Source organism: Cariama cristata, unplaced genomic scaffold (genome assembly GCF_000690535.1).
Source record: "Cariama cristata isolate BGI_N322 unplaced genomic scaffold, ASM69053v1 scaffold14, whole genome shotgun sequence".
In the NCBI taxonomy this organism is placed as follows: Eukaryota; Metazoa; Chordata; class Aves; order Cariamiformes; family Cariamidae; genus Cariama; species Cariama cristata.
Genome location: NW_009613247.1, coordinates 11,758 through 24,637, shown reverse-complemented (window position 1 = coordinate 24,637; position 12,880 = coordinate 11,758). Strand labels below are relative to the sequence as shown.

The 12,880-nt window shown below is 38.8% G+C and overlaps 1 protein-coding gene across 1 annotated transcript in view; it reads right to left on the bottom strand.

The window, feature by feature from the left end:
• The window catches only part of SH3YL1 (SH3 and SYLF domain containing 1), a gene marked incomplete at its 5' end in the record, with an annotated part of 38,883 nt that extends 26,758 nt beyond the window's left edge, over positions 1 to 12,125 (bottom strand). The window contains 8 exons of the mRNA XM_009698921.1: positions 100 to 156; positions 889 to 961; positions 1,639 to 1,783; positions 3,758 to 3,886; positions 7,029 to 7,141; positions 10,334 to 10,398; positions 10,895 to 11,008; positions 12,015 to 12,125. Coding sequence (XP_009697223.1) covers positions 100 to 156; positions 889 to 961; positions 1,639 to 1,783; positions 3,758 to 3,886; positions 7,029 to 7,141; positions 10,334 to 10,398; positions 10,895 to 11,008; positions 12,015 to 12,125 — 807 coding nt within the window. The remainder of the gene's footprint in view (positions 1 to 99; positions 157 to 888; positions 962 to 1,638; positions 1,784 to 3,757; positions 3,887 to 7,028; positions 7,142 to 10,333; positions 10,399 to 10,894; positions 11,009 to 12,014) is intronic.
• Between the last annotated feature and the right edge of the window lie 755 nt (positions 12,126 to 12,880).

Below are 12,880 nucleotides of genomic sequence, written 5' to 3'. Positions count from 1 at the left end.
TACATATGGTCAGATATTGTTAGCTGTCTTCCAAAGCACTTTTAGGACTTCTCAAATTTCACACTGCATTAATAAAATATCAGTAAGCTTAGTACTTACCCACAGAGGCATAATCATTTGGAAGCTCAGGATAAAGTTTGTTTGTATTCTTTTTAGCTGAAAAAGAAAATCAAGTAGCAAGTTATATAATATACTAACATATATTTTTATATATCACATACTGCTTTTCTAATACATATTCAATAGTTATAAAATGATTGCAGTTATCTAAGGAGCAGTACAAAGGAAAGAAATAAAGACTTTGCCTTATATCCTTGTCCAGAGAAATAAATCAAGTTAACAACAGGAGCTGCACAGTAAAGCCTTACTTTCAATGAAAGCACTTTGGTAGACAACCTGTTATAGACACAAAACTTTGTCTGCTCTGCTCTTCTGTAAGACCTGTGCCTATTAAAAGATAATGACAACCTAAAAGAGAAACTAAGTTTTCTAGAAATCAGAAGTTTCTAGAAGTAAGACTAGCAGTTTCTACTAGGGCTGTTCTTTTTACTAAGAAATTTCATTGTACCATGGGGCTTCTACATATCCAATAAACATGAATGCTTCCTTTGAACTATTACATGCTTCTGTAACTATACAAACACTATTTCTATAACAAATCTGCCAGAGAGAAAAGGTTTAATATAAAACAAACAAACAAAACCTTTACCCTTTATTGCTCATGGCACTATCCCAACATGCTGGGAAACAGTGTTTGCCCAAGAAAGAGTATTAACAAAATATTTTTATAGAGACAGCTACTACTATAATAATTGCATAACATTCATTAGCTTTAATGATCTAATTTTATATAGAGAATAAATTGATCATTATCAAAATGTTTTTAACCTGGTGGTGTTGGTCTAACAGTGGGTTTAGGTGGCTCTGGTCTTGATGATGGTCTAGCAGGTGGGTCATTTACCTAAAATGTACAAATTTTTATAAAAAGGTACATCACACCTGGAAGTAGATCATAAATTCAGAGCCTAGAAGTGTGTCAAGTTACACTGAAAAAAAAATAAGTCACGCTTTCTCAACTGAAATTGTATGAACTTGAGAAGCACACTAAAGAACTAGTGACATACACATGGCTGTAAAGCAATTCACCGTGGGTTTAACAAAGATGAAAGTAAATGATTGTCTATCAGTAACAACAAGAAAACACCTTCTACAGTCTTAGTATTAATTGTAAATGTGACTGAATGGAAGACAGAAAAAGTAGAAAAATGGAGTATCCACATCAAACCTGGTAACTCCTTATTTGCAGATTACCTTGATTAGGAATAGTTGAACAAACTTTTCTAATCATTACCTCAGATTTGATTGTGGACTGTTATAATAAACAAGGACATACTTTGTTATTCTGGAGGATGCAAAGCAAAACCAGCAATGTTCTTGTCCAGAAGAGCCTACCAGGGCTATACTTGAATGAATGGATTGCTCACATGCAGTAAATGCAACGTGTAATGCCTTTAAGCATCCAACAGGGAAGTTAAGAATGCCACATGAACATCAACATTACCACTGACTAGGAACAGTTCAGGAACAGAAAAAGCCTATGTGAAAAAGAGATGCACAAACCCTTCTTTGTTCCCTTACAGCTTTTCCTGGATTATTTTTTTGCTCTTCATTTTCATATACTTCAGTGAAGGATGCTAGAGTTTCATAAAGATCTTCTGCTTGAGCAGGAAAAGGCACATCACCAAGCAAGATGGCACTAGCACGAATATCCTGCCCATAAAACCTGATACAAAAGAAAAGATGTCAGGTATTTGATCATCATCACATTTCAATGTCTAGATAAATTCACCTTGCGCAAATGTTCCGCCCCCCTGCACCTGGCCCTGCATTTCTCCTACTGATCATCTATTGAGAAAAGACAGAACTAGTTCAATGCTGTAAGTTTGGAATGATAAGTAATTGTAGCAAACTTGAATGCCTACCTACCACCTAATTTCAAAATATTCTTCATTAGTAATATTTTGTTCCTGGTCACACAGTATGCATCAGCTAGACAATTTCAAAGCCAATCACATAGTAAACTGAAGAAACACACACTGCTTTCACAAAACACTGCAATAGATTCCTTAATGATGTAATAAAATTCCTTAACGGAAACACTGGAACCTCAATTTTATGAATGGAGAGAGCTAAAAGTTACTGACATGCTGTCATTAAAATCAGCCTTAGTCTTTGCTGATACTAGCAGAATTAAAGTTTTCATAAACACAGAACCTACAAGTGCAAGACACTCAGAGGTTCCTTGGATTTTAAACTTAATAGGCTGCACAAAGGAAGCAGCATTCCATAAGCTGGGTATTTTCTCAAATTCAGTGATGGTCTAAACCAGATTTTTTTTTGTTTGTTTCAAGTGGTCTAAAAGAATATTTCTCATTATGCAGTAATACCTCAATACCTATCTTCTACAATATTGTGCTGGGCTTAGATTGAAAGGTTTTGGTAAGAGGTGGGGCTGCAGGGGTGGCTTCTGTGAGAAGCTGCCAGAAGCTTTCCCCATGTCCGATGGAGCCAATGCCAGCTGGCTCCAAGACGGACCCACTGCTGGCCAAGGTCCAGCCCATCAGCGACAAGGGTAGCAACTCTGGGACAACCGAGTTAAGAAGAGGGGAAAAAAAAACTGTGCAACTGCTGTTGGAGAGAGGAGGGAGAATGTGTGAGAGGAGCATCCCTGCATCCCCCCACGTGAGTGCAGCAGGAGGAGGAGGTGCTGCAGGCCTGGAGCAGAGATTCCCCTCCAGTCCCTGGTGCAGCCCACGGTGAGGCTGGCTGTCCCCTGGCAGCCCAGGGAGGCCCACGCTGGAGCAGGGGGATGCCTGAAGGAGGCTGGGACCCTGTGGGAAGCCCACGCTGGAGCAGGCTCCTGGCAGGGCCTGTGGCCCCGTGGAGAGAGGAGCCCAGGCTGGAGCAGCTTTGCTGGGCGGGCTTGTGACCCCGCAGGGGACCCAGGCTGGAGCCATCTGTGCCTGAAGGGCTGCACCCCGGGGAAGGGACCCACGCTGGAGCCGTGCATGAAGAACTGCAGCCCGTGGGAAGGACTCACGTTGGAGAAGTCCATGGAGGACTGTCTCCTGTGGGAAGGACCCCACACTGGAGCAGGGGAAGAGTGTGAGGAGGAAGGAGCGGCAGAGACAACGAGTGATGAACTGACTGCAATCTCCATTCCCCGTCCCTCTGTGTTGCTCAGAGGGAGGAGGGAGAGAAGCTGGGAGTGAAGTTGAGTCCAGGAAGATGGGAGGGGTGGGGGGGAAGGTGGCATTTTTTTAGATTTGGTTTTATTTCTCATTATCCTACTCTCTTATTAACTGGGAATAAATTAAATTAATTTCCCCAAGTTGAGGTTTTTTTTTGCCAGAGACAGTAATTGGTAAGCGATCTTTTTGCCTTTATCTCAACTTATGAGCCTTTCCTCATATTTTTTCTCCTCCCATTCTGTCAAGGAGGGGGAGTACAAAGCAGCTTGGTTGGCATCTAGTGGCTAGCCAAGGTCAACCCACCACAGATACATAATCTCTAAATATTCAGCATCATCTCAATATCCATTCCAAGGTGTCTAAATTGAAGAAATCCTTGCCCCTCAGGAAATTCTAACCTCAGCACAGTATGTTCTCACAACAAACTCTTTTTCCAAACTGAATGTGTCCTAGTTCATCCTGTCACTATGCATTTACTGAATCTTCTAGATTTGAAGAGCACTTACTTGCGATTTGTTTCTTTCCTTTCAATTAAACAGGTTCCTTCCAGAGATACACCTGCAAACAGTCCTCGAGATTTGCAGTATGTATAGACAGCAGCAGAGCTTCTCAGGGCAACATCCCCTTCTAAGTTTCTAGAAGGAAAAAAGTTTTAGTTGACATTCTTCAACATGGCTTTGCAATATGAACTGCAATTGTCTTTTTATTTTAATCCTACCAAAAGTCAGCAAGAGTTTCACTTCCCTCTGTTCCTACAAATGCTATTGAATATATTCAAGTGGGTGAGACTTGAAATCCATTTTCACATCTTATTTCAGACAGGACCCAGTACAAAGTAATTAAGTTGTTTGATAAGGTTTCCTCTGAAGCATAGTAGAAAATTGCCTCATGTGAATGCTCCATGTTAGACCTCCTCTGCATTCAGAAGTCTGAAAAATGATTAACCCATGTTTCAAGCATTTTTAAAAATTATCTGATTGTTGTTTGTGGTGCTTGGAACTCTATTCAATACATCCAAATCCTCCTTGATTTTGTGGTGCCCAAAACAGCACAAAGTATTTCAAGTAAGGCCTTATCAGACCTCAAGAGAATTGGAAGATTACAATTTTTGTCCTACCCAGGATCACATAATATTTTAGGTTTCAAGATGCCTCAGGCAGTCAGTCAGTCCAGCCTCCTACTGAAAATGGATACAACATCAAATTGAGATCAGAGTTCTCTGGGCTTTGTCTAGCCAGTTTTTGAAGACTTCCAAGGATACAGATTCCACAGACACTCTGAGTAACCTGTGTCAGTGCTCAATTATACTCATGTTGAAAATCTCATATCCACTCAGAATCTTCCTTGTTTCAATTTATGACTACCATTTCTCACTGTCTTGCCATGCACCTCTGTAAAGAACTAGGGTCTGTCTTCTTGGTGATCCCCTGTTGGGAACACAGCCTCTTAGAAGACGTCAAGGTCTTCTCTCCTCTAGGTTAAATAAGCTGAGCTCCCCTAGCCTTGACATAGACAGCTAAAGAAAGAGCATTGTTTAAGACCACTCAAACCCGACCAAGAAGTATTATTTGAGTTGCTCAACAGTAAAGAAACACCCGTATCAACAGGAATGTCTGTGTACATCTGATCACAAGTTGTTTAACCATGCCAGCAAGATGTGAGTTAATCCTTGAGTCATGTCCTTAGGTGATTTATAACCATAAAAGGTTAAAATGAGAAAGGGGTTATTCCCCAAACGACCACCAGAGACCCTCTGAAGACCATTCCCCAAATTGTACGCGCGTGCTCGACTATAAAATATACTGCTTTGCCTATGTAAATGATTTCTGGGAAGGGGAGGAGAATTCCTGGAATTCACATAAATATGTATGATTTGTATAGATAAAAAATAGCTTTGAAACTTCGCGTGTGTCAGGAGGAGGAGTGATCCCCCGTGCGCCCTGGGCTGAAATAAAGTAATGTCTGCTTTCTAATACTAAAATTATAGTGTTAGAGAGTTTTGTTTTTCCCGAAGTTTCAGTGGCAGCCTTATTGTTCACGTGCTCCATGTCCCTGGCCATCTTGGTAGCCGTTTACTGCACGCACTCAAGTTTATAAATATCTTTCTCACACTGCAGGGCCAAAACTGGACACAACATTCTAGGCACAGTCTACAAAGTGATAAGAGGAAAAATCACGTCCCTTACTCACTGGTTACAGCTTTGTGGATGCAGCCCCTAGACTGTTTGCTGCCTTTTCTGTCAGGATGCACTGCTGGCTCAGCTTACGGTCCACCAGGACCCCGCCATCTTCTCAACAGGGCAGCTATCCAGCCTGGCAGGCTCTGCCTACGTAACTGCAGAGGTGCAGAACTTAGCATTTGTCCTTGTTTAATTTCATGAGGTTTCCTGTTGGATCTTTCCTCCACACTCTCTAGGTCCACCACTCTGAATGGCAGCCCTACTCTGAAGTGTACTGGCTGCATCCTCTGATTTGGTGTCATCCACAAACTTAAAGACGCTATTTTGCATCTGCTCCTCCAGGTCAGTGATAAAAATATCAAGCAGGAGAGGTCCCAGAAGAGCCTCCTGAGAAATTCCACAGAAACCTGTTTGCTAAGTACAACATGAATCATTTACCACTATCATTCAAGCCTGATGATCTGTTTTTTCGCCTATTCGCTAGTCTGCCCCACCCTGACACCGAGGCCACAATGTCCCAGTTTGAACACAGAGAAGCTGCAGGACAGCATACTGAAAGCCTTCACAAGGCAGATGACATTCGCTGCCCTCCCCCGATCCACAGATCTCTTTCATCTGTGGAACAGGTATCATCCTTTTATTTTGTCAGAAAAGATGAAAAACCATCAGTAAGAACTTCACCATCATCAAAAAAAAAGGCATAAGGAGGCACATGCCCCATGAGCAGAGTCTGAGGCAACCGGGCTTGGTAAGCCTGGAGAAGAGAAGACTTAGGGGGAACCTAACAGCAGCCTTCAAGTATCTATGAAGAGGCAATCAAGAATATGAAGCCAGGATCTTTCTAGCAGTGTATCGTGGTAGGATAAAAAGCTATGGACACAAGTTGAAACAATAAATGTTTTGACTGGATGTAACGCAAAACTTTTCACCATGAGGACAGTTGAACAGTAGAGCAGGTTGTCCAAAGAGCCTCAGCAGTCTCCACCTTTGGAGGTTTTCAAGACCCTACTGGAATAAAGGCCTGAGCAACCGGATCTGAAGTCATAACAGACCTTGCTTTTAGCAGGAGGTTGGAGTAGAGACCTTGTAAGGTCCCTTCCCAGTTAAATTATTCTGGGATTATATCGTCTCATCCTTCAAAGTAAGCTGGCTTAACCACTTAAGGTTTAAAACTAATTATTTGGTGTATTTTTTTATCTACTGTCAGGCAGATCTGTGGTGACAGAAAGCATAGACCAATAGGTGAATGAAAATAATAGGACAGTCAGGCACAGTAGCACCTGTGCTCTTTATTAAGGCTAGCCAAGCAATCTCCTGCAAAAAGAGAATAAATCTCAGAACACTTTCCTTCTACCAATAAATGCCTTTATCAGGAAAGAAGGAAAAAAAAAAAAAAAAAAAAAAGAGCAACAAGTGACTAAAAAGGCATAACACTACAAGAACAATATTTTCCAGTCGACACACAGGTTGCCCAGGTTGTTTCGTAACATATCAAAAAGCCACATCTATATTTATATATAGCTTTAAAAACTATCTTCCATCTTTAATTCTGCCCCATATTTAAATCTACCCCATATTAGGAAAGTATTTTACTCACCTCCCCAGAGGTCCAATTGCCACAGTAAGATTTCCTCCAAGTGTAAGATTTCCTCCTTTGGCAAAAGCTTCTACTGCTCTTTCATGATTCAATATAATCACTAAGTCTGAAACCTATAAAATATCAAATAAGAGTACTATGCTTTTTAAGAAGAAAGTTAAAATGGCACAGGACAAGTATCTTCCATTTTGCAGGAAAACAGGTGGGAGTATCAAAGATATTCCCTTCTGCAAATGAAAACTAGCTCCAGATTTATCAAGGTGATATACAAGTGAGAATCTCTCCTTCTCTCAGAGAATTACTTCCTTTCTTGTAAAGGATTCTTTTAAAACAGTTTTTATAACAAAGTTGATTATTTTTCTGCAAGGTATTCTGAAACTAAAAATCCTTTCACCTAGTTTTTTAATCAAATTTGACTGATTTTTTTTCCAAGTGCTGATATGGTCAGTATGTGGTAAACAACAGCTGTAACAGTTGTTATTTTAATTCAAAATTTCCGAATCAACAAATTTTTATTTTCTATGGCTTTTGCAAACAATTATGTGAAGGCATTTTCAGATGTGAAGAGAGATCAGATTAAGAAAATAATTTTGATCCTTCCATAATTGAATTAATAACAAGAAGACAGAACTTAGTAAACAAAAATTGCGGTCCAAAGAAAAAACAGCAAAAAGGATACAGACTTTCCTGTTATTGACAAAATTTTAGTTTCTTGACAGAAAATTGGGAGTTTAATATATATATAGTGCATATATATATATATGAATTAATATTTAATTTTTTAAGACTTGAGAAGATGAGATGTAGCCAGTTTCTTCAACAAACTATTACACCAAATAACTGAAGAGCTAACAAAGTATTTTTGAAAGATTTAAACGCAAAATGGAAAAAACCCAAAATCACTATTTTAAAAAGATTTTATTTGCCTGGATTGTGACACAAAATGCACATATCGAAGAACTTCTACTACTGTTTGATGCTTATTACCATCAGTAATGTAAAATTATAACTCTCTTTGATTTAACAAATTTCAGTAAAAGTCCCCTACAACTCTCTTTCCCAAACCAGGAAGCATTTTATAGGAGGAAAAAAAAAAACAAAACTTTCAAACACATGCATGATCCTATAAAGATCACTATCTTACCTGAAAGCTCAGTAAACATACTACATGTATTAAAAAAACCCCTCCAACACAGCAGCAGTACCAGCCTGTTTAACAGAGCAGGTTACACTTTTGTAGCTTACTGTGATGGATTATCTTTTCAACAGATATCTTGACTACCCAAGGACTACTGTGCCTGATCTTTCATCTGATGGACTTCACTGAAAGCCAGGTTCAGAAAAAACTTTCAACTTACCCAAATTCCAAACAGTGACAGCAAGGAATACAAGAGGAAATACCAGATTATTTGCAAAACAAGGCTAGCCCAGAAGTATTACACACAGCGTAAGAGGCGCCTTTGTTATCAGCCTCCTGGTAACCTCCACCCCAGCCCAAACAAAAGATGGCTGACATGAGTAGTTTCTCTCTGTATCCCTGGATGATTCAAAATACCATTCAGGATGCTGCTGCCTCCTCTTACCCATTAAGAGGATGAATCCACAACTAAAGTTAAATGAATTCATAGTGAGAAAACCTTCAAGGAAAGCATTTAGGTGAATTTTAAAATTGGTCTTTAATTTGAGGTACCAAGTTGTTTACTATCACTTCCGAAGTCTGTGATTTCCTTATGGGTAGTTTTAGGTAACAAGAAGTACCACTACAACTATGCCAACTATAATCTCTCCTACAGGAATAAAATTCAACCAATTTCTACAAGGTTTAAGTTTATATATGACTAAAAGCATGCTGAAATTGGACTCTGGGCTCCTAACCCACTTAGGTATTTCTGAATACCATCTCTTCTCTAGAAGAAGTAAGAAAGATTGTGTTATAAAAATGCCAGTAAGGAAACAGTATTTTTGTAAGCTGACTAAAATTTCAAATGAAGGGCACAATATTGCTCAGAAAAAACACCCTCTCAGAAATAGCTTCTGTATTGAAATTATTTGAGTATCAATAGTAAATGGTTACATTATCTAAAATATCAGATGGAGCTGGTTAAAGGAAAAGCTTGATAGATTAATCAAAGCATGTGAACAATCTGTTTCATTATCATAAAAGCAAATAAACCCCACAACAAACTCTGTGGCTCAAACTCCATGTTTTGTAATGCATTCAGATCCTGTAGTCATGAAAGCCAAAGAAAAACCCTTATGAACATTAGTAATTTTGTATTCACATCATTCTTTAAAAAGTGCACAGCAGTAACGCCTGAGATCACACAGTGAACAATGAGGATACAATAAAATATCGATCCATTGCTCATTGTGTGAGTGCTGGCTGACTGGTTGTCAGGGCAAGGGTAGCTGTTTAGTTGTGGGAGACACACTGCAGGCTGGCGTGAACCATCCAGATCAGCTATGCATGGATTCTTCTGAAGAGCAGAACACCCACAGCAAGGGATCTTGTTGAGAGCACACTGTTACCTTAATTTTCTTTGGGAATCAGCAAAACAGAAGTGAAACAGAAAGAAAAAAAAGGACAGGACTGGAGGCTAGGGTGGGAAAGAGGAGGAAAGACGGAAACAAACAAGGGTGAAGGAGCTATGAGGAAGAAGAGATGGGAAGCAGAGACAGAGCGCTGTCAGGGCTCAGATCAACAGCATTTCTCTGAACATGCTGAGAGTTCCTTACTTAACCATTTCTGCTGGCTGGAAATTGGCTCATTTTCTGTCGCATTCCTTCAGGGGAGACACCATCACTTTTGATGCTCCCAAACTGAAAGGTGAAGTCAGTAATCACAAGTTTGAATGGGAAATGCATGAAGTACAGTAACATTAGCTAGGCTCCATTTTACTCCACCTTCAATTTCTTTCACTGTTTCCTGCCAGATGGAGTCCTTGTGCTCTTTAACAAAGCATTTGATACAGTATTAAGTATAGGATACTTTTAATTAACATCAATTGGCTTATATGTGAACACTGATGGGAAGCTTTCCATAAGGGAAAAATTCAGTCTGCTAGAAGTAAGAAATTGAGGAAACAGTTGTCGTGTCACTTCTTTTCATTTAAATCTCTCCAAGCAATTAGACTAATAGGATCAAAACCCCTATTTTGTTCGTCTGGTATAAATGAATTTTATAAGAGCATTTTTACACAGAAAAATAAATTCTATTTTCTCACTTACATTTAGATCTTTGTCAATGCATTTTAATTTCTTGCAAAAAAAAGTTACCCACAAGTATTTCAAATGCAAAATTATACCTCAATTCCAATTTCAAATCCACCACCAAGGCCAGCAATTCCTATTGCAGAAGGAGCAGACCAGGCTGTCATGCAAAACAAGACAAATTTACAGAATTTTTACATGTTACAAGAAATACTAATTTTATTATTACAGTTAAAAACTCTAACAAATTCTTTATTTAAAACTATGTTCAAAACCACTACAATGGAATCACATAACTATACTGGTTTGTCCCACAGAAAGTAATTTAAGAAATACAAACTCTCAAGATCTAAACAAATCTGTTACAAATTATTTATCATACAGTTGTCCATAATTGGATATAATCCATTCTTCTAATGAGTTTTAAACTATATGCTTTTATATTTTATTCTTTTCTACAAAGATACTGAAAGCATTTACATCTGGTCAAAAGTAGGTACAAAATTTTGAAAACAGCTTTTGAAACAAACATCGTCACCCACTGGCTTGACTCCACACACATCTTGTGTTTTATGCTATGAAAAGAAATAACAAAGAAGAAAAAATTTTTTTCTTTCAATTTTCCCATGAAGTACAAAAAGAAAATATCTACTTACTTCCATTAGAAAGACGAGCTAATACAATTCCACTTCCGCCTCGAGCAGTCACCAAAAATCCAGCTTTGATAACGGACAAAACTGCAAGGCCTTTGGCTTTAGCTATTACATGAGCTGAAACAACAAAATCATTTATTCAAGAGCTTGTAAAAGAAGTTCTAAGAGAAGGGGAAAATAAAACTCTACATATAACAATTTTGAACACATAAGAGTCAAATAATCAAAGCAAAAGCTTAAAGAAATTTGCAAAAAAGCTGAACTGATAACGATACCTCCAACTCCACAGTCAACCACGAAGCTAGTCACAGGTCACATTAGCCTGCACTGATCTCTACACTGCCACAACTGCTTCACCTATCCCAGTTAGCCTATACAGAATTAGTTTGCTTATTGCCACATTGTGTGAGTACCCTTAGCAAGTTAAAGAGGCAGTGAATAGTTGACATCCACGTCTCTACAGCTTTTTGGAGGAGAAGAGTCTGAATTCAAATCTCAGCGACCAATAGCAGTCTAATCAGCTTATATCATTAGACAGTATTTGTGGCAAATAAAGTGTCATCAACCTGCAAGACATTCTGGAACATAATGGCTATAAATTCAAACCACAACTACCAACACCAGATGAAGGAAGACTCTAGGAGAAACACAGAATAACAATTGCAAAAATAAAAGAGGACAGCAGCAAATAAGCGTGCATAGTCAGTATCAAAGGAGAAATGCACCCTGATCTCTTTCCTTCAACTTATTATTATCTAGCTAATTGTAATAAACACAGATATTCAAGAACTAGAGCTACTATTCCAGGTTCTCCCTTAAGAACAGACATTCACAGGGTGAGCATGAGACTGTTCATCCATCCCAGAGGGAAGACCTCCTGTGCAGACACCCTCCAGTTGTAAACACACAAAAGATCTCTCCCAGTAAGTAATGTCTGCCTAGAATACAGCAACCTGAACCTCCTTACTTCCAAAATGTTTTCACAAAAGTTATGGCACTCTAGATCTTCATTCCTCTCTAAGTTATGGTCAGTGAAAACAGAGGGAATTCAGAAAGAGAGCATGATTGCAACACAGGGGAGTGCTGAAGGTTTTAGCTGAATCAAAAGATTTTCTTTACTCACGAGGTATGATTTTATCAGGTCCATTTCTGGAAGTTATTTCTGTAAATTCTCGTAATATTTTAGCTGCCTTTTTAGCTTCTGACTTCAGGTTGGAAGGTATAGGGTTATTCACTGTAAAACATGAAAAAAATAAGAAATTATATCTATGGTCAGCTCAAGATAGCTCATATAAAAATAAACCAGTGTAATTTGTATGGGAAAAGTAATTATTTACAAATAGAGAGTAAACCAAACAAACAGGTAAACAGCAAATATAAGAAATTATCTTCTGCATCAGACCCACATTTTGTCTCTGATGATTGTAATGGAAGACATCACTTAGGTAGAGCACACTAGCCTGGTTCTTTTCTGCAATTTGTTCCCCTTGTAATTCCTCAGAATCTACATTGGTAACAGCAGGGATGTTGGAGATACATCCTCAGTTGTTCCTGTCACTATTGATTTATGGGCTCATTGCATATGAATTTGTCTAATACCTTTTCAAACCTGCTGATACTCTTTGCCTCCTGAACTCCCACAGCAGCAGTTCACTACCTGCTACTTAAAGAAATATTTGATCTATTTTAAATTAATCTACTAGTTACAGTGAATGCCTGCTAATTCAAGTCTCATGAATTCTGCTGAACAACTACTACATTCAACTTATCCACTACCTTCATGCTTTTATAAATAGCCACAGCCCCCCAGCCTTCTCCACTTCTTCAAGAATCCCAGCCTTCTTAGTCTCTCCTCATGGTAGTTGCTCCATCACTCTGATCACTCTAATTGCTCTGCTCTACCACCACCTCTGCTGTCCTTCAAACTGGCAACTGTTGACCAATGAACACTGAAAGGTTAACATCTCTTCAGGAGATTTCTCTTACAGA